At 36.3% G+C, this 25776-nt stretch overlaps 8 protein-coding genes across 8 annotated transcripts; 5 read left to right on the top strand and 3 right to left on the bottom strand.

Moving 5' to 3' along the window:
* Positions 1 to 2282: 2282 nt before the first annotated feature.
* GCK72_011465 (uncharacterized protein) lies at positions 2283 to 2561 on the top strand (the record flags this gene model as incomplete). Its single annotated transcript, XM_053728470.1, has 2 exons — positions 2283 to 2443; positions 2492 to 2561. The coding sequence occupies 2 exons, from the start codon at positions 2283 to 2285 to the stop codon at positions 2559 to 2561; spliced, it is 231 nt and encodes a 76-aa protein (XP_053588047.1).
* A 464-nt stretch (positions 2562 to 3025) lies between these two features.
* On the bottom strand, positions 3026 to 3536 carry GCK72_011464 (uncharacterized protein; the record flags this gene model as incomplete). Its single annotated transcript, XM_053728469.1, has 2 exons — positions 3026 to 3258; positions 3311 to 3536. 2 exons carry the CDS (start codon positions 3534 to 3536, stop codon positions 3026 to 3028), a joined length of 459 nt encoding a protein of 152 aa, XP_053588046.1.
* A 555-nt stretch (positions 3537 to 4091) lies between these two features.
* On the top strand, positions 4092 to 5433 carry GCK72_011463 (uncharacterized protein; the record flags this gene model as incomplete). Its single annotated transcript, XM_053728468.1, has 3 exons — positions 4092 to 4234; positions 4284 to 5133; positions 5185 to 5433. The coding sequence occupies 3 exons, from the start codon at positions 4092 to 4094 to the stop codon at positions 5431 to 5433; spliced, it is 1242 nt and encodes a 413-aa protein (XP_053588045.1).
* A 1156-nt stretch (positions 5434 to 6589) lies between these two features.
* GCK72_011462 (uncharacterized protein) lies at positions 6590 to 6921 on the top strand (the record flags this gene model as incomplete). Its single annotated transcript, XM_053728467.1, has 2 exons — positions 6590 to 6643; positions 6691 to 6921. The coding sequence occupies 2 exons, from the start codon at positions 6590 to 6592 to the stop codon at positions 6919 to 6921; spliced, it is 285 nt and encodes a 94-aa protein (XP_053588044.1).
* Positions 6922 to 11347: 4426 nt separating this feature from the next.
* GCK72_011461 (uncharacterized protein) lies at positions 11348 to 11853 on the bottom strand (the record flags this gene model as incomplete). Its single annotated transcript, XM_053728466.1, has 2 exons — positions 11348 to 11580; positions 11628 to 11853. The coding sequence occupies 2 exons, from the start codon at positions 11851 to 11853 to the stop codon at positions 11348 to 11350; spliced, it is 459 nt and encodes a 152-aa protein (XP_053588043.1).
* Positions 11854 to 12415: 562 nt separating this feature from the next.
* Positions 12416 to 13852, top strand: GCK72_011460 (uncharacterized protein; the record flags this gene model as incomplete). Its single annotated transcript, XM_053728465.1, has 3 exons — positions 12416 to 12552; positions 12727 to 13555; positions 13604 to 13852. 3 exons carry the CDS (start codon positions 12416 to 12418, stop codon positions 13850 to 13852), a joined length of 1215 nt encoding a protein of 404 aa, XP_053588042.1.
* A 2967-nt stretch (positions 13853 to 16819) lies between these two features.
* GCK72_011459 (uncharacterized protein) lies at positions 16820 to 18148 on the top strand (the record flags this gene model as incomplete). The annotated part of the gene is made up of 3 exons (XM_053728464.1): positions 16820 to 16962; positions 17012 to 17861; positions 17909 to 18148. The coding sequence occupies 3 exons, from the start codon at positions 16820 to 16822 to the stop codon at positions 18146 to 18148; spliced, it is 1233 nt and encodes a 410-aa protein (XP_053588041.1).
* A 779-nt stretch (positions 18149 to 18927) lies between these two features.
* GCK72_011458 (uncharacterized protein) lies at positions 18928 to 22611 on the bottom strand (the record flags this gene model as incomplete). The annotated part of the gene is made up of 4 exons (XM_053728463.1): positions 18928 to 19167; positions 19211 to 19475; positions 21833 to 22017; positions 22066 to 22611. The coding sequence occupies 4 exons, from the start codon at positions 22609 to 22611 to the stop codon at positions 18928 to 18930; spliced, it is 1236 nt and encodes a 411-aa protein (XP_053588040.1).
* Positions 22612 to 25776: the final 3165 nt, after the last annotated feature.

The raw sequence follows: 25776 nt of genomic DNA, 5'->3' as shown, positions 1-25776 counted from the left end.
GCAAAACTTGCTAAATGTCTATGAGAGCCGAGTTATGAGCTTTCAAACTTTTAATGTGGTTAAGCTTTTTCACATGGAATTCCAAATCGATAAGTAGTATAAGCAAGATATGCTTATTTTTGCAACGTACGAGCACAGGTAAACCGCTGGGGAACATAAATTGAACCGCGCGGTGCCGTATATACGGCCAAATTGGAATTACATGGAAAAACCATATGAAAAGTTTGAGAGCTCATAACTCGGCTCACAGAGATATTTAGCAAGTTTTGATTGCAGAAATGGACTCCCCGTAGTCGAATATACCTATAACCAAGTTTATAGGTCGTTTGAAATAGGCGTTTCCAAAGACTTCCCTTGTCAGACATATGGATATTTTGAAATCCGGACAAACAGACTTCTAGACAGACATTCCCTTGCTCCCAGTGTCTCTCAGTCATGGATGTGCGGAACTGAAATAGGAAATTGTTTGATATTTCCAACTTTTTTCGGAATTTTTTCCATCGGAAAATTTTCATTTTTCCTAATTTTCGGAAATCTCCAATATCTGAGAAATGTTTTCAAAAAACTTTGCGTCCCAAATTTCCGAAATTTCTAATACTTTCGTGATGATAAAACAAATTTGAGTTCTCGAAAAGATGCCAAAACGTCACACCTGTGTCAAAAATTACAAAATGTTTTGTTTTTACTGCATATTTATTGATTTTGATTTAAAGTTTTTCGGAAATTTTCGAAAATTTTAAAGTTTCTGAAATTTTCGAAATGATTGATTCGGAATACTTCCGAGCTCCTAAATTTCCGATGTCTGTTTGTCTAGATTTCCGGCTCCGGGACGTTTGGTAACCTTGACATTTTGAGACAGAACGTGGTAAATATCATGAATAGGGAAAGTCTCGACTTGGGTGGCCTAGAAATCTCAAAAATTAGAAAAATCGTTTGTAACCGAGCTTAAGATGGCCTATAGATTCTATATTTTGGGTTTCTAGTCCTCGCCACGCCCCCGCTCTCAACCCCGGTATGTGGTGTCTGTTTGTTCAGATGTCCATCCAGATGCCTGATTCTCTCTCGTTGTTTCAGTACTTCGTTGATAAGACACTTACTGATAAGACATCACATCAACTTTCTCCTTTCCACTATTCATATTACTCCCCCTTTGTGAGCAGCCGGTTGCAACGCTCTATCTATTTTTGGGTTTCCCTTATGGAAACTCTTGATTTTTATTGAGAACTATGTATTATTTGTTTTATTCTGGAATTATTCTCTGCTGAAAGTAGTTTATTCTGGAATTATTCTCTGCTGAAAGTAGTTTATTCTGGAATTATTCTCTGCTGAAAGTAATACTGAAAGGATGGAAATAAGGTTAGTTTTTTTTTCAAAATTGATAGAAAGTAGAACCTGAAAATGATGGAGTGAGAGACCACTATAATTAAAATTGGTAGAGAGTTCTTATCAGTCAGCTAGCTGCCGCGAAGAAATAGTCTTAAGGCAAATACTATAATGTTGTCATGATAAAAGACTGTGGGGGTTTGGATTCTCAATTCTGAATATGGAATTGTACTCGCTTCTTACTACTGCGCTCTACCGAAACCGAAGAAAAATGTATGCGAAATTGAGAGACTCAGAGAAAAAGAGACATTTTTCAAGGGGATTTCGGTGGAGCGCAGTTGAGCCTATCTCATTTTTAGTTCTCAGAGCGCTTATCTTCTGTAGGGCTCTTATAGTGTAGCAGTAAATCTGAAAGTTAACACCTCTAACCCAGTGCATGGAGTTTTTTATAGTACTCCTTATCAGATTACGATAATTTCTAGCACGAGGCGCACAAGTCACTTCCTTGGATATCGCTGCTTGGTTCTGTAGGATTTTACGAAGACTTTCTTCAAGATCTTTAATAACTTCGCTTCAAAACGGTAGGCTGTCGAAGGTATTAGTTTTGAGAGCGATCTCATTGAGGTTCCCATTTCTGAAATATCATCGTTAGGTTTTTGTTAGTTTCCTTGACTCAACGATGATCCGAAAAACCATTTCGATATCCTATAGCAATTTTATGCAATTTGACCCTTCGCTTCTCAGTCTTCCGGAATTTTCCGTTATCTTGAAGTTTCTTGGAATTTTTCACCTCATCCATCATTTTCATGATGTTTAAGGTTTCAATGTTTAATTAGATTTTACGACTTTAAAATTGAATAAAATTGAAACTGATAGGTGGTCTCACCCCTCCGACTTTTTAGGCATGCTTTGTCTTCTTCCCTTGTTGGATTTTAGCTTTAATAATTTTCTTTTAGATTATGCAACCCCTTCTACATTTCCTCGATGACCACATCCCCCGCTGGCGATGGATGAGCACCGCGCAATTGAACTTCCAATTGCGGAATAAACGTCCGGTTTATCTAGAATTTCTCCACCGAAACGGTGCAGAATCAGGAATTCTCCAATTCACCGATGATTGGTATGTTCTTGCTAAGTCATTCAATTTACCTTTATTGTTCTTGTTTAGGTCAATCGACCGCACTCTCCTGTACCGAGGCCGGAAAGTGACTGTTCAGCAATACTTTGAAAAGCGGTAAGGATTCTATCTGGAGTTTCCAAGAACCCGCATGGTTTTCCTTATGGGAAATTCCGGGTCGACATTCCCATTGGAGTCTATCCTTTGCGAATGGGACTGATTTCTAGTCTTCTCGTCGTTTAGTATTAGGCCGTCTTTTCTTTTCTGTTGTTTTTTTTTCTTCGTTTGATAAAGTTACGTTTCCAAGACGTCTTATGTAGAACTACCAGTGTTCATCTTAAAAGATGAATTTTGATGATTACAGGCGCGTGGTCTTGTTCAACGTTTTACCAAAGTGAACAATTTTCTCTGAACTCTATTCGGTTTGGTAGAATATTTTGTATGCGTGATTTCTTTTTTCAAAATTGTTTTGTCAAAACTGGTATTCTTCATAACTTATAATAGTGTTTGCTTGCAGTTTGGTTACAGTAAACTTCTGAAACTCATTCACATAACACCAGTTGAATGCTCAATCATTTATTATAATTAAAACATTATGGGTATATCAGAATTTCCAATCCATTCAAACTCGTAGATTTTCCATCCAGTAAGGCTCTCTTCGCTTTTTTCCATTCTCATCTCAGCATTTCTCGGTGGTAATCCAGCTTTTTCTACAGTAACCTTCACAGTCATTGGAGTAATAACAGATTTCCACGGACTGGTGTAAACTTTGGTGATCTCGAAGTGAGACTTTAGAGTGTTGCCAGGGAATTGGTTCTCTGAATTAAGAAAAATAATGATAAGAATTTTATCAAGCAATAATTAACTTACCGCCAGTCATAGGAATCTCCGAAAGTTGTGCCAACAATTTCCAGTTCTTCACATAAATCGCATGACGGATCATATCCAATTGGGATTCCACGAGCACACAGTTCATCAAATTGTTTCCAGTGCATTTATAATTAGGGGGAGCATCACGAATCGGATGGTTCAGGTGGCCAAGCCAGGCAGTGGCCAAGCCAGTTAGAAGGATAAGTAGAAGTGGAAGACGCATCATTTGATGGGGGGACAGCTAGGAGAGGAACGGTATATATAGGGGGTCTGTAATTGAGTTAGGATGGTTTCCCAGAGCGGAGTTTTATGACAATGTGATCGGTGACCACTGAGATGAGAATAGATGATCAGAGAGCGGTGATAAAATATGAGAAATATAAAATATGTATTTAGGAGATCAAGGAGCAGTACAGTAACCAGAGGGAGGCAGGAATTGTTTTTCAAAATAAATTGGCTTTGGGACGTTTCAAAATCAGCCGTTTGGAACCCGAGACATTTGGTAACCTTGACATTTTGAGGGAAAAACGTTTTAAAGTATAACAGCAACTTTTCACAGCTTTTGTAAATTTTATTATTTTCGTCTCGAGAAATCTACTTTTGACTTCTAAATTCAAGCGTAAAAATGATCGAAATTGGTATGACCTTTTCGGAGAAAGATATTCATTTTTAAGTAACCTTCAACGTGACACCGTAAACCAAAACAAAACCGATAAGATCACACCACCAATTTTGATTATTTCTACATATTTCCAAACATCAATCTATAATTTATTTCCAAATGCTCTGCTTGAAATGGTTCAACACTCTCTTGATCGGCAAAACTGAGAAATTGTCATTTGGCGAACAGCCAGAAGGACCAATAATGAATATGCCGGATCTGGTAATGAGAAAGATTATGGAAAATGTGGATTTTATCACGATGTGAGTTTGTTTTAAGATGGTGCATAACTATAGAACATCTCCATTTCAGGCTGAAACTTCGAAAAGTGTGTCACGCGTTCCGAGCCTTTATTGATGATACAAAACTGGATAACGAGTTGACAAAAGTCAAAATCGATGTGACACCGTCAACGATATATGCGTTTCTCGATTTCGCTTCAGCACCTTGGAAATCTATAAACTCGAATTATGTTGCATATGGGAACAATTGTTTGTTAAAAGTCAAGGAAGGAAGAAATGAAAAAGCTAAACTCATAAAAAACCAAGATTTTGTTGATACATTTTTCAACGATTTTGGTTTTATTTTAAGAAACCAATCAACACTGTTGAAAACCATGAATATCGAGGAATCGTCATATAATTGGTATTTCCTAGATTCCTACGACAGAGATCTTCTGAACAGAGTTAAAACTATATATTCGATTTACGGATGCTGCACTTGTACACGTCCGTTGAGAAATTTCATCGAAGCTCAAGAACATCTAGAAAAAATAAACAACAAGTATACGTTGCAACAAACTACCGATAAGTTTTATGGCCGTTTTGCTGAAATTTTGAAATCAAGAGAATCTCCCATTCTTATACAAAATCTGGAAATGAGAATTTTGCGACCAAGTCATTTTTTGAATATGGCTCGGCTCGTTGATATGAAACAGTTGAAAGGGATCGTGATAAGGAAGACATCTGAGTATAATGATAATAAAGATGGAACACACCTGATTTTGGATGAAATCGTGGAGTTGGATGTGTTCGATTGTATCCAAGTATTGAGTATTAGGAATTTCAAAGTAACATTGCCTCTGGAAACGTTTCTACATATACCAGATCTGACAGTTACCATTTCAACACTAACTATTGAAGATGTTTTGTTGATAAAGAAAGTGAGTGAATTCACTTGTTCAATCTCAATTTCTCTTTATTTATTTTTTCAGAACATGCTCACTTCTCCAATTGCCAAATCTCGTTGCGTTTTTTATAATCATATAAAAGACTCGGATACATTATACAACACCCTTGGATATGTGAATTCTAGCTATACTATACAATACTGGTACTACAAAATTCCGGAATCAGATCAAACGCTTCAAATCAGCAGGGAAAATTTTGAAACTTGTATGCGACCAAGATGCTTTACATGGATCAAAACTTCATGGATTTCTAAAAATGCGGTGGTTTATTAATTGAATAAAAAAAGAACCTGAATCGCTTATAATAATTTCGTTTTAGTTTTCATTCACTCAAAAAGCAGTGCGTTTGAAGGATCTTGAAATCTATCTTCTCATATATCTATCTATCGAGGTGTTTGTTAGTCCGGATGTCTGTCTGTCTCATATTATTATACCCCATCTGTAACCTACTGACACCTTCTCGGACTGAAATCGTTGTAGTGACTGTTTGTCCAGATGTCCATCTCAATGTTTGATTCTCTTACGCGGCTAAACATCTCTCTTCCTTCACTGATAAGACACTTACTGATAAGACATCACATAAACTTTCTCCTTTTCATTATTCATATTACTCTCTCCCCCTATGTGAGCAGCCGGTTGCAACGCTCTACCTATTTTTGGGTTTCCCTTATGGAAACCTTTGATTTTTATTGAGAACTAAGTATTTATTCATTTTAATCTGGAATTATTCTTCGCTGATAGTGGTGAAAAAGGTTTGTTTTGTGAAAGTTTTCGGATACAACTATAATAAACAGTTTTCAGGCTCAAATATATGGAAAATGATGTATTAAATTCGACAATTCGAAAAAGATGAAAATAAGGTTAGTATTTTTTCAAAATTAATAAAAAGTAGAACATGAGAATCATGGAGAGTGAACACTATAATTAAAATTATTGGAGAGTTCTTATCAGTCAGCTAGGTGCCGACAAGGCAACACTATAATAATAATAATAATTTATTACTAATTTTGCGAAATCGAAATTATTCACAGATTGAAAATTGTGCACTTCGCGTTGCAGTGATAACAAAAATGGGTTTATGATTTCTATCAACAATCATTGACAATCACTATCGGAGCTAATTGACTCAGTGCTCAACTACATCGTCTTTTTTCTAGTTAGGTATTGGAAATTTAATGTCATTTCTTTTTCTCATCCGTCCTTTTCATGATGTTTCAAGTTTCAATGTTTAATGCTATAAACTATAAAAACAGGAGAATGAGAAGCGATTGGTTGTATAAATATTTTGGCTGAAGACCAAAATGGTCTCTCGGAATTCGTTGACCGTCACTTCCATTTTCAGTTCATTATTCACCTCTTTTCAACCTCTTTTCTCATTTTATGTCACGGAAGCTGATAAAACGAAAAATAAAACGAAAACATTACAGAAATGGAGACCGAATCTTCACCCATTCCCATAGACGAGGATTATACTGGTTTTTTGGTAAGATAAATCTGATTGTAACCTTTCCAATGTATGAAGCTTTTTAGGTTACAATTAATGATGAGTGGCTGAAAATGTATGAGTACCGGTACCCAGTAACATCAGCGAACTTTCTAACCATCAAAGGTGACTGTTCGATGCGCTCGGTTTCCATATTTGAGGAGAAGGGAGAGGAGACAATAAAAGCAGCCGAATACCAGCAGCAGGAGACGGAGGAAACGGAAAAAGAAGAGAGAGAAGAAAAAGATGAGAGAGCGGATGAAAGTGAGAACAAATAAAGATTGTAGTGCAATTTTTATTCGATTAAGAGAAAGAATAAATGTTAATTCAGTTAAAAAATGAAAATGATAGAAGTTATGAAATGAAATTGAAAATTAATTAGTTTTCTTTGTAGGTTTTTGAGGAGGGCGAGTTTGACGCTTTTTCGTTGGAGGTTCCGTCACTTGAGTGTCCTTCTGCTTTGTAGTTGTCCGTCTCCTTGTAGCGGAAGTCGTTTTGGGGGCAACGGTAGTGGTTTTCGGTGTAGTAGTTGACTTCTGTTTTTTCGTTGAGAACGTGGGAGTAGTGATTGGTTTTGCAGTGGACGAAGTACGTACTGGTCTCCCTCTAGTTTTTGAATTATTCTCAGGGACAGTTGTCGTAGTGGTTGATCGGGTTCGTCTTGTTTTCTCCTTTTGCGTTGTCGACATTGTCGTAGTAAAGGAAGGTGCACGAGTAGTTTTTTTTGATTTAGTCGTTCGGCTTGTGGATTTTTTTGTGGTTTTTTTCTTTCTTGTGACAGCTGATGAAGTTGTCAACTCTTCTTGTTGATTTAACAACGCCTGTCTCCAAGTTGTTCGAATGGTTACGGTAGAGGTTTCCACATCTAAAAAATGAAACAAATAACTTCAATTCAATGCATTTTTTAAATACCTGGAGCTTGTGCATTGTTTGAATCAACAAAAAAATTGTTTCTATTCGGACTTTGTACTTCTTGCGTGTTATCAGTCTCATCGTCCGAAGGATCATCATTGTTTCCATGTCGATTATATTGCATTGATTCGTTATCGGAGTCTTCTTCGAATTCATCTCTCTTATCTTCTTGACCATCATTTGCGTCTCTTGTCCCTGTGTCCTCTTCTTCTTCTTCTTCTTCTTCTTCTTCTTCTTCATCACTCTCCTCCTCGTCTTCTTCGTCTTCACAAACACAATCAGGTCTTGGGGAAGGAGTGGTAGGCGGGAAGTTGATGGGGTTTACTTGTTTACGATATGCAGCCATCTCTATGAGCAGACGATTGAGCAAGTATTTTCTATTGTGGAATCTCCGGAACATGTACGAAAAAAGATGTCCTTGTAGTTGGAATTTTTTCACGCCATAAAAGTTTTTCACCGACTTTTTGAATGCATTCCAAGTCGACTCGATTCCTTGCGTGTGAACGCGACGGTCCATGGGATCCACAAAGTTAACTTTATGATTCACCCATTTGTGATCATATTTTTGTTGTAGTGTCTTCAGACCACCGTATGCTTTCCACCCGTCTGAGACGATCAGAGTTTCTGAAACAAATAGTTGCGTCCCTCACGTTATTATTCAGTCAACTTACGTGGGCGGACATGTGCTTGGATCAAAGGAAACAGAGTTCGACGATTTCTTCTTGGTACCACGAACATGGCGGCTTTTCCAGTTCCTCTTTCGAGCATTCCAAATATCCATATTGTAGGCCGGCGCAGCATATGGCCCCGATGGTATTTAGCCTTATACATAGCACTTTCGTCTATTTCAACAATAGTTCCTTAACACAAAATTAAGTTGTTCATTGCTTTTCGTAAACACAAACCTGGTCCTCCGAGCATAATGTTTTTGTTCATTCCTGCTTCTCTTTCCCACCACTGCTGTGTCATGTCCCGAAACCATTCGTGGTAATCAGAAATGGTGTTTTCAGATGTTTCGAAGTACGCAGCGGAGTCCTTCGCTGTTTTTGTCGGATTTTCGATCCAATCAGCTGCGATGTACAATACTTTTTGGAGCGGAATACGGAGACCTTCGAAAAATGAGTTTTCTCTGAAAGGAAGTAATAATGTTAATAAAACAACAAAAGTATCACCTGATCGATACTTTACTGGACATCCCGTCGCTTTTGCATGTTGAGCAGCGCCAGACTAGCATATCATTTTTTTTACTGGAATCCTTGACCAGAGACATGTACTGGCTACACCAGTCCTGTTCACACTCGCGTTCGTTTGCGAGCAATCCATACCTGGAATAAAAAATTGAAAAATATTTTGCGAGACATAATGAATAGTGTGATAATTAAACTCACGTCGCCACAAACTCAAGGGCTTTCTCTGTAGTTGTTGGATGATCCATTTCTCCGATGTACTCTTCTAAGTTTCTAGTAGTCAACTCCGCTAGATTGAGAAGACTGTTTGGTCCTGTGACCAAACTTGGGTCTACAATTGTAACTCTCGACTTCTGAACTCTTTTCCATCTGTAATAAAAGCAAAGACTTTCTACAAAACGGTTTACAAAGCAGATAAAATTACCTGGAAAGAGTTCCATTGCTCCACTCTACAGTAAGCAATTGATGCGGAAGAAGAAAAATCAGAATGAAACAGAAAATCATTTTGCCTTCACAATGATTTTTCACCCGCTGTGCCAGCGCTTTTATACTTGATCACCATCTGCTATGAATCGAAAATTTAACATCTGCTTCATTCTTTCGCTGTTGCATTTTGCCGTTTGACCATCTGCCACTCCCAGCGACCATCTGGCCCGTTTCATTCAAATTGATGATTGAATGTTTGAAATTAATGATTTCAGTACAGAAGATGTAATAACGAAATTCAACTCAAAAAAAAAACTGTGTACAGAAAAAAATTTTGCAAATAACATTCAAAGGACCTCGATATTTTCAAAGGACCCCTGTACTTTGAAGGGACCTCGATATTTTCAAAGGACCTCGATATTTTCAAAGGCCCTTGATATTTTCAAAGGACCTCGATATTTTCAAAGGCCCTTGATATTTTCAAAGGACCTCGATAATTTCAAAGGACCTCGTTATTTTCAAAGGACCTCGATAATTTCAAAGGACCTCGATAATTTCAAAGAACCTCGATCAGACGGTAGAGCCGAAAATTGTATGCGAAATTAAGAGACTCAGAGAAAAAGAGGCATTTTTCAAGGGAATGAAGCGCAGTTGAGCCTATCTCATATTCATTTCTCAGAGCGTTTACATCTTTATCATCTGTAGGGCTGTTATAGTGTAGTGGTGAATCTGAAAGTTAACACCTCGGCCAGTGCATCGAGTTTTTTGTAGTACTCCTTATCAGATTACGATAATTTCTAGCACGAGGTGCACAAGTCACTTCCTTGGATATCGCAGTTTGGTTCTGTAGGATTTTACGAAGACTTTCTTCAAGATCTTTAATAACTTCGCTTCAAAACAATAGGCTGTCGAAGGTATTGGTTTTGAGAGCGATCTCATCATCGATTGAGGTTTCCATTTCTGTAATATTTTCGTTAGATTTTGGTTAGTTTCCTTGACTCAATGATGATCCGAAAAACCATTTCGATCTCCTATAGCAGCTTCATGCAATTTGACCATTCGATTTTCAGTCTTCCGGAATTTTCCGTAATCTTGAAGTTTCTTGGCATTTCTTTTCCTCATCCATTATTTTCATGATGTTTAAGGTTTCAGTGTTTAATCAGATTTTACGACTTTAAAATTGAATAAAATTGAAACTGATAGGTGGTCTCACTCCTCCGACTTTTTAAGCATGCTTTGTCTTCTTTCCTTGTTGGATTTTAGCTTTAATCATTTTCTTCTAGATTATGCAACCCCTTCTACATTTCCTTGATGACCACATCCCCCGTTGGCGGTGGATGACCACCGCTCAGTTTAATTTCCAACTGCGAAATAAACGTCCGGTTTATCTAGAATTTCTCCACCGAAACGAATCAGGAATCATCCAATTTACCGATGATTGGTATGTTCTTGCTAGATCCTTCAATTTATCTTTATTGTTTTTGTTTAGGTCGATCGACCGCACTCTCCTGTACCGAGGCCGGAAAGTGACTGTTCAGCAATATTTTGAAAAGCGGTATGGATTCTTCCTGCAATATCCAAGAAGTAGGATAGTCTTCCTTATGGGAAATTCCGGATCTACCTACCCACAGGAGAGCATTATATGCGAATGGGACTGATTTCTCGTTATTGTCTCTTCTCGTCGTTTAGTATTAGGCTGTCTTTTCTTTTCTATTGTTTTTTTTCTTTGTTTGATAAAGTTACCTATTTTCCAAGACGTCTTATGTAGAACTATCAGTGTTCATCTTAAAAGATGAATTTCGATGATTACAGGTTAAGTGCGTAGTCTTGTTCAACGTCTTACCAAAGTGAACCTTTCTCTGTGCTCAATTCGGTTTGGTAGAATATTTTGTATGCGTGATTTCCTTTTTCTCAATTGTTTTGTCAAAACTGGTATTTTTCATAACTTATAATAGGGGAAATTTATTTTTTTTTTAAATGAAATACTTTATTAAAATTTTTGATTCCAAATAAACTTTATATGATCGATTCATTGCTCAATGGGGAAGAAAATATATTTATAAATGATAAATGTTGGGGAAGAGTCGAATATGAGTTTGCTTTTCTTGCAGTTTGGTTACAGTCAACTTCTGAAACTCATTCACATAACACCAGTTGAATGCTCAATCATTTATTATCATTAAAACATTATGGGTATATCAGAATTTCCAATCCATTCAAACTCGTAGATTTTCCATCCAGTAAGGCTCTCTTTGCTTTTTTCCATTCTCATCTCAGCATTTCTCGGTGGTAATCCAGCTTGTTCTACAGTAACCTTCACAGTCATTGGAGTAATAACAGATTTCCACGGACTAGTGTAAACTTGGGTGATCTCGAAGTGAGACTTTAGAGTGTTGCCAGGGAATTTGTTCTCTGAATTAAGAATAATAATTATAAGTTTTATCAAGCAATTAGCTTACCCCCAGTCATTGGAATCTCCGAAAGTTGTGCCAACAATTTCCAGTTCTTCACATAAATCGCATGACGGATCATATCCAATTGGGATTCCACGAGCACACAGTTCATCAAATTGTTTCCAGTGCAATCATAATTAGGGGGAGCATCACGAATCGGATGGCTCAGGTGGCCAAGCCAGGCAGTGGCCAAGCCAGTTAGAAGGAGGAGAAGGAGTGGAAGACGCATCATTTGATGGAGGAACAGCTAGGAGAGGGACGATTTATATAGGGGTATCATAATTGAGTTAGGATGGTTTCCCAGAGCGGAGTTTTATGACGATGTGATCGACGACCATTGAGATGAGAATTGATGATCAAAGAGCGGTGATAACATATGTGAAATATAAAATATGTATTTAGGAGATCAAGGAGCAGTACAGTAACCAGAGGGAGGATTGTTTTTCAAAATAAATTGGCTTTGGGACGTTTCAAAACCCGCCATTTGAAACCTGAGACACTTGGCAACCTTGACATTTTGAGGGGAAAACGTTTTTTCGTTGGTTTATGTTTTTAAGTATAACAGCAACTTTTCACTGCTTTTGTGAGTTTTATTACTTTTGTCTCGAGAAATCTACTTTTGACTTCTGAATTTAAGCGTGAAAATAATCAAAAATTGGAATGACCTTTTGGGAGGAAGATATTCTTTTTTTTTTGAAATAACCTTCAACGTGACATCGTAAACCAAAACTCGAATCGATAAGGTCATTTTGATTATTTCTACATATTTTCAAACTTCAATCGATTATTTCCAAATGTTCTCCTTGAAATGGTTCAATACTCCATCGATCGGCACAACTGAGAAATCGCCGAGAAAACTAGAAGGACCAATAATGAATATGCCGGATTTGGTGATGAGAAAGATTATGGAAAATGTTGATTTTACCACGATGTAAGTTTTGTTTTAAAAGGATGCATACAGTAATGAACATAATTTTAACAACTGTTGTCGTTTTCAGTTGAAAATGTCTATTCACAAAGTTGGACATTTTCAACTGAAGAAGAAGACGATCAAAGTTGCTTAAATTGTGGGCATTACTGTAAGTATAGAACATCTCCATTTCAGGCTGAAACTTCGAAAAGTGTGTCACTCGTTCCGAAACTTCATTGATGAAACGAAACTGGATAATGATTTGGCAAGAGTCAATATCAATGTGACACCGTCAGCAATATATGCGATTCTCAATTTTGTTTCATCATCTAGGGAATTTGTATACTTGTATTACATCAGATATGGGAAGAGCTGTTTGTTCAAAATCAGAGAAGGAGGAATTGAAGAAGCTAAACTCATAAAAAACCAAGATTTCGTTGATGCATTTTTCAACGACTTTGGTTTTATTTTAAGAAACCAATCAAAACCGTTGAAAAACATGAATATCGATAAATTGTCATATACACCAAATCACTACGACCAAGATCTTAAAACTACGTATTCAATTAATGAATGGTGCACTGGTACACGTCAGTTAAAAGATACTTTCGACGCTGGCAAGCATCTGCGTGAGATAAACAAGAAGTATGCGTTGCAACCAACTGACGATAAATTTCATGATCGATTTGATTGCATTCTGAAATCAAGAGTATCTCCCATTCCTATAAAAAATCTGGAAATGAGAGTTTTGCGACCAAGTTATTTTTTGAATATGATTCGCCTTATTGATATGAATCAGTTGAGGGGGATTGAGATATCGAAAGCGTATGAGGAGAACGATGATGAAGATGGAAAACAGCTGGTTTTGAATGAGATCGTGGAGTTGGATGTGTTCAAACGTATTCAAATATTAAATATTGGGAATTTCAAAGTAACAGTGCCTCTTGAATTATTTCTACACATACCAGATCTGACACTTTCCATTTCAACACTAACTATTGAAGATGTTCTGTTGATAAAGAAGGTGAGTGAATGACATTGTTGTTCAGTTTCTCTTTATCTTCTAATTCAGAACATGCTCACTTCTTCAACTGAAAAATTTCGAGGGGTTTACTACGATCGCATAGAAGACAAGGATACAGTACACAACACCCTTGGACATGCGAATCTTCACGATTCGTATCTCCAAGGTAATATATTATGTTGGTACTTCAAACTTCCGGAATCAGATCAAGCGCTCGAAATCAGAAATTATGGCAAACGCTTTTGGTTCACATGGACCAACGCTTTATGGATTCCTAAAAATGATGTGGTTTATTGAATAAACATTTTAATTTATTTGTTTTTTTGGTACATTTAGCGCACAGTAGTGATAATTTTTATAATAGAATCGCTGCTACTCAATACTATAATTGCTTTTAGTAATTTTGTTTTCTGTAACCCTTTGGAACCTTCTCGGACGTTGTAGTGACTGTTTGTCCAGATGTCCATTCCAATGTCTGAGTCTCTCTTTTTAGTACTTCACTGATAACATACTTACTGATAAGACATCACATCAACTTTCTCCTTTCTACTATTCATATTACTCTCTCCCCCTATGTGAGCAGCCGGTTGCAACGCTCTACCTATTTTTGGGTTTCCCTTTTGGAAACCTTTGATTTTTGTTGAGAACTATTTATTTATTTTATTCTCGATTTATTTTTTGATAATTGTAGTGAGGTTGGTTTTGTGGAAGAAGTTTTCGGACTTAAAAGTGTTTTTAGGCTGAAATAAATGTAATGTGGCCAGAGGTTGAACTTAACAAAGATGGAAATGAGGTTAGTTTTTTTTTCAAAACTGATAGAATACCCAAAAATCATGGAGTGAGACCACTATTATCAAAATCGCTGCATTGTTATCAGTCAGCTAGCTGCCAGAAATAGTTTGTTGTCTCCAGTTAGGGATAGTCTAATTCGAAGGGTAAATACTATGTATAATGTTGTGGTAATACAATAATGAAAATTGAATTGTGCAGAAACAATATATATCCCTCAAAAGGTAATCAACTTTGGCAGTTTTCAGTGGAAAATGATCAAGGGTATTTCGGTTTCACCTGATTGTCAGACAAAGTATATTTTGTATGTGTTGTACAGAGCACAAATAGCACATAATTTTTGTTGTTGAATATTTTTTGGTAAGAATGAAAGTTACAGATTGTCAAAGCAAAAGTTCCAAACATTCGCTGATATGCACCGAAATTAGTCGATTAGCTCTAATTACCGGTAACTTTCAAGATAGTGTCCATACTAAAAAATGGTCAACAACAAAAATTATGTGCGGTTTTTGCTCTGTCCAACCCATACAATGTATTATTTGTCAAACTATCATGTGACACAGAAATACACTGTCAAAGTTGGTCATTTACCACTGAAAACAGCCAAAGTTGATATCCTTTTGAGCGGTACTGTACTTCAGTGAGTAGTAGAATCCATCTTGCTAGATCCTTCAATTTACCTTTATTGTTCGTGTTTAGGACCATCGACCGCACTCTTTTGTACCGAGGTCGGAAGATGAGTGTCCAGCAATATTTTGAGGAGCGGTATGGCTTCTTCCTGGAGTACCCCAGAACTCGCATGGTATACTTCATTGGTAGTTCCGGATGTACTTATCCCCAGGAGAGCATTATATGCGAATATTATTAATCTTCTCTTATAGTATCTTTTAGTTGTCCTCTTTAGTTTTTTTTTTCTTTAATAAAGTTACGTTTCCAAGACGTCTTATGTAGAATTATCAGTGTTCATCTTAAAAGATGAATTTCGATGATTACAGGTTAAGCGCGTGGTCTTGTTCAACGTCTTACAAAAGTGAACCTTTCTCTGTGCTCTATTCGGTTTGGTAGAATATTTTGTATGCGTGATTTCCTTTTTTTTTCAATTGTTTTGTCAAAATTAGCATTCATCGAACTTAACGATTTCCTTCAAAATTTTGATCTATGCTCAAATAGATCTGTGACTTGGGTCGTTTTCGGCGCCGTGCGACTTACAGTAGCGAGCATAAGTGAGTACCCCTACGTACTTTCATGTGTAACTCAGCTGAATCGTGTCCGTTTTGCATTATTTTTTTTGAAAGATAGCTGAAATATCCAGTAATAAGAACATAAGTTTTTTGAAAAAGTTTTAGTTCTGATTTTTTTCGATAATTGATTTTTCCTGATTGTGATTTAAAAATTCGAAAAAAAACTTTTTATTTTTCTCTTGGAGTTATTCAGTTTTTGATGTCAAAATGATGGAAAATGCTCAAATATACAAAAAATTATGTTGAATTGATTTTTGAAACTCTGAGCATTGTGCCAGAGCTCCAGAAGTCAAATCTAATGTTCTCAGGAAAATCATCATAACTCATCAAAAAATGCTTCAAATTAGTCAAAACATGTACCAAAAGATGTATCTTAAGTTTTTCTACAAATCAACATCAAAAAGTAACAATTTTAGAAAAAATAATTTTTCAAATTTTTTTCACTCAAAAATTATTTTATTCCCATTTTTTCTCAATTTTTGATATTTTTTGGGTATAAAAAGAACAAGAAATACAGCCATAAGTTTTATTATGTGCGAAAAGACAATTTGCATAAAGTTTTTGGAAAGTATGTTCATTTTATAGTCAGAAAATATCAAAAATTGAGAAAAGGAAGATTTATAAACGGTAAATAGTAAAAATGTGGCAAACATAGGTTTCCGGGGACATTGTGCAAAAAATACTGAATCTGATAACAAAGAAGACTCTGCAAGTTTCAGAATCCATCTGGAGAACCACCCATAACTGTTACCGTTGTGCACCAAATGGTTCCATCGGAAAAGCTACCAAAAATTCACCACATGGAGAGGAAACTGGACAACGGAAAAACCGTCAGACACACCGCTCCTTCTTTGAAATATTCTCCTTTATTAATTAATAAACAACTATGAAATCAATCGAATTCGTCAAAATTCGATAAAAAAGCAACTGAAATATAAACTATGAGGCTGACGTTTAACACTGTCTTTCAGTTACAAGCAACATGATTTTACCAACAAAAAAAAACACGGCAATATCCTCAATCACAGGCAGAAGCCACCATTGATCCGACAAGGTCTATTAGTTCACTTCAAAATTGGTATTGATTTAACCTTTTAAGAATAAAGATATTTATTTATTTTTGAGATAACCTTCAACATGACACCGTAAACCAAAACTCAAATCGATAAGGTCACACGACCAATTTCTATCATTTCTACATATTTTGAAACATCAATCAATAATTTCTTCCCAAATGCTCTGCTTGAAATGGTTCAACACTTCATTGATCGTCAAAACTAAGAAACTGCTGGGTTACGAACAACTAGAAGGACCAATAATGAATATGCCGGATCTGGTGATGAGAAAGATAATGGAAAATGTTGATTTTATAACGATGTAAGTTTGTTTTAAGATTATGCATGACTATAGAACACCTCCGTTTTAGGCTGAAACTTCGAAAAGTGTGTCACGCGTTCCGGAACTTTATTGATGAAACAAAACTGGATAATGATTTGGTACAAGTCAATATCAATGTGAGACCGTCGGCAATATACGCGACAATCTATTTTAATTCACAATATGAACAATCTGTAAACTTCTATTACATTAGATATGGGAACAACTGCTTGCTAAAAGTCACGGAAGGAGGGAATGAAGAAGCTAAATTCATAAAAAACCTAGATCCTGCAGATGCATTTTTCAACGACTTTGGTGTTATTTTAAGAAACCAATCAAAACCATTGGAAAACATGAAAATCGAGAAATGGTCATATGATTGGTATACAGGAGAACACTACGACCTAGACGTTATCAACAGCCTCCAAGCTTCATCTTCAATTTATGGATGGTGCACTTCGTCACGTCCGTTGGAAGATTTCTACGAAATTCACGACCATCTGAGTAAAATAAACGACAAGTATGCGATGCAACCAATTGCCGATAAATTTCATGATTGTTTTGATTGTATATTGAAATCAAGAGAATCACTCATTCCCATACAAACTTTGGAAATTGAAGTTTCGCGCCCAAGTTATTTTTTGAATATGGTTCGCCTCATTGATGTGAAACAGTTGGAAGGGATCGTGATATCGAAGGCGTATGAGAAGAAAAATGAAGAAGATGGCAAACAGCTGGATTTGAATGAAATCGTGGAGTTGGATGTGTTCAAATATATTCAAAAACTGAATATTAGCGATTTCAAAGTATCAGTGCCTCTGGAAACATTTCTACATATACCGAATCTGAGAGTTTCCGTTTCAACAATCACTATTGAAGATATTCTGTTGATAAAGAAGGTGAGTGAATGCACTTGTTGTTCAGTTTCTCTTTATCTTCTTTTCAGAACATGATCACTTCTCCAACTGCCAGATCTCGAAGGGTTTACTATGATCATATTAAAGACGAGGATACAATAACCAACACCCTTGGACATGCGAATCCTGACAATATTAAACTACACTGGTACTTCAAACTGCCGGAATCAGATCAAACGCTCCAAATCAGCAAGGAAAATTATGACAGTTGTTTTTCATTTACATGGACCAAAACAGTATGGATTCCTAAATATGCGGTTGTTTATTAATTGAATAAAAATTTTGAGTTTATTTATTTTCTGTCGTTAGTTCATTTATATCGGGTCTGATTCAGGCAGTTAAATTTTGTGTAGGCACTAGAGTCAGTGAGGGTAACATAGTATTGTGAGAGAGTGTTGAAATATATAGGTTTATACAGTCAAATGAGGGTTATGGACTAGACAGACAACTTTAGAAAAGAATTTGAAGAACTTGGGGGGTGGGTATGCCATTTAGCACTATTTGTTTCAGTAAAATTGACATTTCCCTCTTTTGTTGTCTAATGGTCTGAAATTCGGCACAAAGGTAGTTTTAAATACGCTGGTTCTAATGCACTTTACTGTTTGTTGATACCTCTTCTAGAAGAAAGAAGTTATGAATGAATGTGTTTCGATCTCTGATTTTCTTAAATCTACCAGAGTTGCATAAAACTCCGACAAACATTATATAAAACCAGCCTGTCTTCCCCGCCTTCGGCGGTTAAGCCGGCTGGCCTCTTCTCAATTACGTGGCAACCCTTTTTCGAAAATTTTTCCGAATGAAAAATTAAAAATTGAAAAAAAATTTGAAAAATTTTCTCAAAAATCCCATACCCCTGAAAAGACGGGCCGGGCCGGGCCGGGCTTTTTACGGGCCGGGCCGGCCCGTCATTTGACAAGTATGGTGTCTCAGACAGACAGACAACGCCCAATTGTCTTTTATATATAAGAATGATAATTGGACACGCCCAATTACTGAAGATTTGTGCTCTAAATGCAAGAAAAATACATAAAATCGAAACTTTATTCATTCATTGAACCACCGCATCTTCAGAAATACATAAAGTTTTGATCCATGAAAAAGAAAAACAGTAGGGATAATTAGCCTTGCTGATTTGAAGCATTTGATCTGATTCCGGAAGTTTGAAGTACCAGGATACTTTATTATCGTCAGGATTCGCATGTCCAAGGGTGTTGTGTAATGCATCCGCGTCTTTTATAGAATCATAGAAAACCCTTCGAGATTTGGCAGTTGGAGAAGTGAGCATGTTCTGGAAAAGAAGACGAAGAGAAATTGTGGGATTATTCACTCACCTCCTTTATCAAAATAACATCTTCAATAGTGACTGTTGAAATGGAAACTCTTAGAACCGGTATATGAAGAAATGTTTCCAGAGGCAATGTTACTTTGAAATCACTGATACTCAATACTGGAATACAATCGAACACATCCAACTCCACAATTTCATCCAAAGTCGGTTGGTTTCCTTTTTCTCGATCACTATACCCAGGTGTCTTCCTTATCACGATCCCTCTCAATTGTTCCACATCAATGTGTTCAGCCACGTTCAACAAATAACTTGATTCAAAAATTCTAACATCTAGAATTTGAATAGAAATGGGAGATTTTCTTGATTCCACGAGTAATCTTTTCAAAAAAAAAAAAAATTCCGATTCAGGACAAGAGGTTCCAAAGATCAAACTGCAAAAAAAATAAGAATGGTACAAACGGATCTTAACGCAGTGGTCTGGAACCCAAAGAGACAAATGCAAATGATTAGGATTCAATTTCTTATAAACTAACCGTTTTTTTTTACTTTTCAGAATGCCAGAAGTGAACAAAACCTTGTTCCTTAATAGTGGAAATGTTGATTTTTTTCAAAGTACTGTATTCAAGTTTTTGATTTTGAATATATTTCATGACGAATGGATAATTACTTGCTCAGAACTGCTTAAATTTGGGGCAGTTCTGAAACGCTCATGCCCGGAAGTCGGAAGTAGATTTCTCAGGACGAAAATCTCACAAAAGCTGTCAAAAGTTGGTATCTTACTGAAAAACAGCTCATAAATTAACGACGTTTTAAATCATTTTTCCCTCTAAATTTTCATTTTCTTTTGCAGTTCGTTTTCGCATACCCTTACCTCTAGTGTCTAGTTAGAACTGCCTAAATCAGACCCGATGAAATGATGGTTAAACGTTGTTATAAACAAATTGACGACAACAGAGAAATAAAATCGAACTTTTATTCAATCAATAAACAACCGCATTTTTAGAAATCCATGAAGTTTTGGTCCATGTGAATGAAAAAACCATCTCAGGTATTTTTGGGCCAAGTTGCCCTCAAATTGGGCCATTTGGCGCTGAAAATGGGCATGGTGGCCCATTCCATGAGGGCCACTATGCCCATTTTGAGGGCCACATGGCCCATTTCGTGGGCAAAATGCCCAGATTCGCTACAACGCGCGGCATTCCGCTCCCTTTGCTCCTTCCCATTCAGCAATATAATTAACCAGATTACACATCTTTGTACTTTCTACTATTTATTTGTCAAATTTAAACACAAAAAAATAATAATTTCAGTAATTATGGGAAGTAATAGGGTAAAATAAACTAAAATTGTCAAACTATGAGATGGAGAATAGGAATACAGAAGAAGGAAATAATTTTTCGTGAAAACTACAAGTATTCAAATTACAACAAAAAATTAAAAGTAAATGCAAAAAATTTAAAGATAGAAAACGGTGAAAGATAGAAGAAGGTGAGGAGCTGGATAGCGTAGTTGATGATGATTATTGTGTTGTTGAAATAATTTTTTGTACAGCTGAAATTTCATGAAAATTGAAAAAAAACAAATTAAAAAATACTGTCTTACCTGATGAGCAGTGTGCTCCACCGATACTTCAAAACCGATTTAAATCGGTTTTTGGTAAGAAAATCGGTTAAAATATTCGTCGGTTTTTAGAAAAATAAATCGATTTCTCTCCGGGGAAAAATCGGAAGAAATCGATTTTCTTCGATTTTGTTTTGAAAAAAAAACCGTTCGATTTCGGTTTTCATCGGTTTAGAAACCGGTTAAAAAACCGATTATTCTTCGATTTTTACCGATTTTTTCCGATTTTCATCGGTTTTTTTCTTAAAGTTCAAGTTCTACAGTAGTTTGTCACGTTTCTATCATATTTTGCACTGTTCTCAATTTAGATTTTATGTTAAAATTAATAATTTCTCATTTTTGTTCAAATTTTCTATAAAAATAGAAAAAAACGTGTGACGTTATTGAAACGTGACAAACTACTGTAGAACTTGAACTTCAAGAAAAAACCGATGAAAATCGGAAAAAATCGGTTAAAAATCGAAGAATAATCGGTTTTTTAACCGGTTTCTAAACCGATGAAAACCGAAACCGAACGGTTTTTTTTCAAAGCACAATCGAAGAAAATCGATTTCTTCCGATTTTTGTTCGGTTTTAAATCGGTTTTTGTTTTTGAAAAACCGGTTGAAATTAACAGATTGAAGAAACGATTTTCACCGGTTGAAAAAAACCGGTTTTTCTTCGATTTTACCGCCGGTGGAGCACCCTGCTGATGAGTCGAGCGTAGATTTTTTTTAAATCTTATGTTTGAATAAGTAGCATAAAATTGAAAGACGATAAAATTGTAAAAGAAACGAAATAAATTAGAAAAATTGTGGCGAAAAATCAGAGTGTGCAGTAGAGCGCGATTTCTCAACTTGTGCCCACTCCGTGCCCATGCTGTGCCCATCCATCCTCACCAAGCGCCCAACCTGTGCCCAAATCCACCAAGTGTTTCCTATCTCTCAACCTGTGGCCCAACCTGTGCCCACTGGGCCATGTGGCCCTTTTTGTGGGCATTGTGCTCTATTCACGGGCCACATGGCCCAATCGAAATTTTCGTTGCCCAACCCCTGCCCAAAAATACCTGAGATTGTAATAATTTGCCTTGCTGATTTGGAGAGTTTGATCTGATTCCGGAAGTTTGTAGTACCAGGATATTTTATAATTTTCAGGATTCGCATGACCAAGGGTGTTGTGTAATGCATCCTCGTTTTCTACGTGATCAAAGTGAACGCAACGAGATTTGGCAGTTGGAGAATTGAACATGTTCTGGAAGAAAAGAAAAAGAAAAACTGTGCAACAAGTGCATCCACTCACCTTCTTTATCAACAGAACATCTTCAATAGTTAGTGTTGAAACGGAAACTGTCAAATCTGGTATATGTAGAAATGTTTCAAGAGGCACTGTTACTTTGAAATCGCTAATATTCAATACTTGAATATATTTGAACACATCCAACTCCACGATTTCATTGAAAATCATATCTTTTTTATCTTTTTTAGCACTCTGCTCACAAGACTTCCTTATCACAATCTCTTTCAACTGTTTCATATCAACGAGGCGGACAGTATTCAAGAAACAACTTGGATGCAAAACTTCCGTTCTTAGACTTTGTATAGGAAGGAGGGATTCTCTTGATTTCAAAATGCAATCAAAACGATCATGAAATTTATCGTCAGTTGGTTGCAACGCATACTTCTTGTTTAATTCATGCAGATGTTTTTCAGCTTCATCGAAATCTTTCAACGGACGTGACGAAGGGCAGCATCCATAAATTGAATTCGTAGCTCGGTGGCTGTTGAAAACATCTAGGTCGAAGCAACGTTTTGGATAGAAATCAAATGACAATTTCTCAGTTTTCATGCTTTTCAACGCTTTTGCTTGGTTTTTTAAGATAACACCAAATCGTGGAAAAATACATCTACAAAATTTTGGTTTTTGATGAGTTTCGCTTCTTCCATTCTTTCTTCTTCGATTTTGAACAAACAGTTGTTCTTATATCTAATGTAATAGAAGTATACAGATTTCCTAGATGCTGACTAGTGAAGCAAACAGATAGTCGCATATATTGTTGACGGTGTCACATTGATATTGACTTTTGTCACTCATTATCCAGTTTCGTTTCATCAATAAAGTTTCGGAACGAGTGACACACTTTTCGAAGTTTCAGCCTAAAATGGAGATGTTCTATAGTTACAGTAATCTTCATAATCTTAACAAAATTAAATTAAAAATAAGAACGACTTTACGCGAACAGCTAATTTTAGGACCGACCAGCCCATGATGGTTCAGGAGTCACCTTTTGATGCCAGTCTAAAAAATGGAAATTATAGAAATTTGTTTTGATCTCTTGTTACATGTCCCTTGGTTGGGTCATGTCTTCCAGTCTGTCTTTTACTGCGGCCTAGACTTCTGGTGCGGTCTAGAGGACAGTTTCTTTTTCATACATTCACAAAAGTACACATTTAGAATAATTGAGTTTATTTATAAAAGGTTAGTAAGGGGGACATATATAATTGGTCTAACTATGAGATAAATATTACATAATTATGTTATCGTTCGGTTGGGGATTAAATGTAAAGAAACTAAAAGAAAAAATGTCGAAAAGGTTGAGCAGAGGAGGTGTTCTCTCTGCGACCAGCCAGCTGACTTGCCGAAGGCAATGCTGACTGGTGCCTCTTCTTTTTCTTTCTTCTCTCTTTCTTTTAGTAAAAGTACCTAGCCTAGTTATCGGTATTCTTCTTGCTCCCTCCTAAACATCTTATATAATTCAACATACTTGCAACTGGGGCAGTCATCAGCCTGTTCAAGAAGTCGTATGGAAGTTTTTCAGGTCTTTTGGATGAGCTTTGGATCCACCGAATGAAGCGTGTCCTGTCTGGAAATCAAAAGAAATACACACTCCTATTTTAATGGAAAAATATGTAAGAGTGTGCCACGGTGTCTAAAATCACTACATATTACTTTCCTGCTTCAAACGGAAAAAATTGAAGTTTTTTTGGAAAGGTCGAATTTTTGACTATACCTCACAAGAATTCGATCGAAAGCTAGTTATGCATCAAGATTTGGATTTTTAAATGTCAAATTTGTGAACATTCAAAATAGGCGCCATTTCTAAAAGTGTCAATTAATAAGTTAAGTAAACTTTACAATATTTCAAAATAACCTACTCCATTAAACAAATTACTCTTCATCTGCATCGATCACTTACTGCCACGTCCTTGTCTTGAAATTTTTGCCTTCAAGATGGTTGAAGATGACATTCTGGAATTTCATGTGAATTTTTAGTTTTCAGTTCAATATATACTCATACTTTTCGAGAAAAGTAGTAAGAGCGCTCAAATTAAACTCACCAATTTTACCCGAAGTAATCCACACATGTAGTGCTTTCCAAATAGAAATAAATACATAGAATTACTAGAGAATACAAGAATAAATAACTAAATAGAAATAAAATGAATTCACAAAAAATCAAAATTCAAAAAAAAGGGGCGAATTCGACACAAGAACTCTTCAGTGGGGCATATTGAATATAATAGTAAAGCTGAGGGAAGGAAGAAAATATTTCAGAGGTGAGGGAGAGAGATAAGAGAAATAGAGAAAAAGGAAATGGGACACGGAACAACAATGCTTGGGGGGTTCAACGAGCAGTTATGTTCCGTGTACCCTGAAAAAAGAGAAAGAGAGACATGGATAGGAACGAAATGAATAAAAATGTCGTAGTTTAGTGAAGAGGGAGAGTTTTGTTTTATTACGACGGGAAAAAAAATGGGGTCAGAGGGGAAATTTGGGGAAAGGGAGAGTGGTGAATGGACATCCGGACGAGAGGGACACACATTCATTAAAAAAAAATAAAACGGTTCCGTATCGTTGATTCAAACACTCAAGAGAAGTCTTTTGAAGACGCCCGTTTCAAACGACCTATAAATTGAGCCATAGGTGTACTCGATTTCGAGTACTCAACCTGTTGATTAAATTATTATTATTTATATAATTTACTCTATCATTTCATATTTCTTTCATTATATTCAAATATCTTATGGCCTCCTCTTTATTTGTCATCTATATTTGTTAACCTTTTTCTCCCGTTGCCTTGTGTTTCTGTTTCTGCATTGTAACATTACTGTTTTCTATCCTCAACCCTCTAAACAGCCCCTATTTCCTTAGTTTGTTCTCTCCTCTTTTTCCTCACTCTTCACCTATCACCCAACGATTTATGTGACCCACGAATCGTTCCCTTCAATTGTATTTTACTGTTAACTCGTTCGGCTCTATTACAGTTTAGATGTCCTTTAAAAACTCAAACGTCCCTTAAAACACTTAAACGTCCCTTAAAACACTTAGACGTCCCTTGAAACACTTAAACGTCCTTTCAAACTCTAATTTTTTAAAACGTCCTTTCAAAAGTTTAGACGTCCCAAAAAAACGTTTAAACGTCCCATAAATGTTTAGACGTCCCTTGAAATCCCAAAATATAGTTCTGAAGACTTAAAACGTCCCAAAAAACATTTAGACGTCCCAAAAAACATTTAGACGTCCCAAAAACGTTTAAACGTCCCATAAAAATGTTTAGACGTCCCTTGAACACTTTCAGTGGCTTTTAGTGTTGAAGGGACGTCTAAACATTTTTGGGACGTTTAAATGTTTTTGGGACGTCTAATTATTTAAAACCAATTTTCAGACTTCAAGGGACGTCTTAATATTTATGGGACGTCTAAAAATTTTTGGACGTCTAAATGTTTTTTGGGACGTTTAAACATTTTTTGAACATATTGGGATCCGAAAGGACGTTTAAATGTTTCAAAGACGTCTAAGTGTTTCAAGGGAGTCTAAGTGTTTTAAGGGACGTCTAAGTGTTTTTTGGGACGTTCAAGTTTTCAAGGACATCTAAACTGTAATAGAGCCACTCGTCTAATAAACTTATTATTGAAAGAGCTAGTCTTGAACCACTGCATCAAAAGGACTAGATATTTCATCTGGCCCCAATTTACATAGGTATTTTCGACTACGGGGAGTCCATTTCTGCAG

The sequence above is a fragment of the Caenorhabditis remanei genome, chromosome III (assembly GCF_010183535.1).
Source record: "Caenorhabditis remanei strain PX506 chromosome III, whole genome shotgun sequence".
In the NCBI taxonomy this organism is placed as follows: domain Eukaryota; kingdom Metazoa; phylum Nematoda; class Chromadorea; order Rhabditida; family Rhabditidae; genus Caenorhabditis; species Caenorhabditis remanei.
This window is presented reverse-complemented; position numbering and strand designations above follow the sequence as displayed.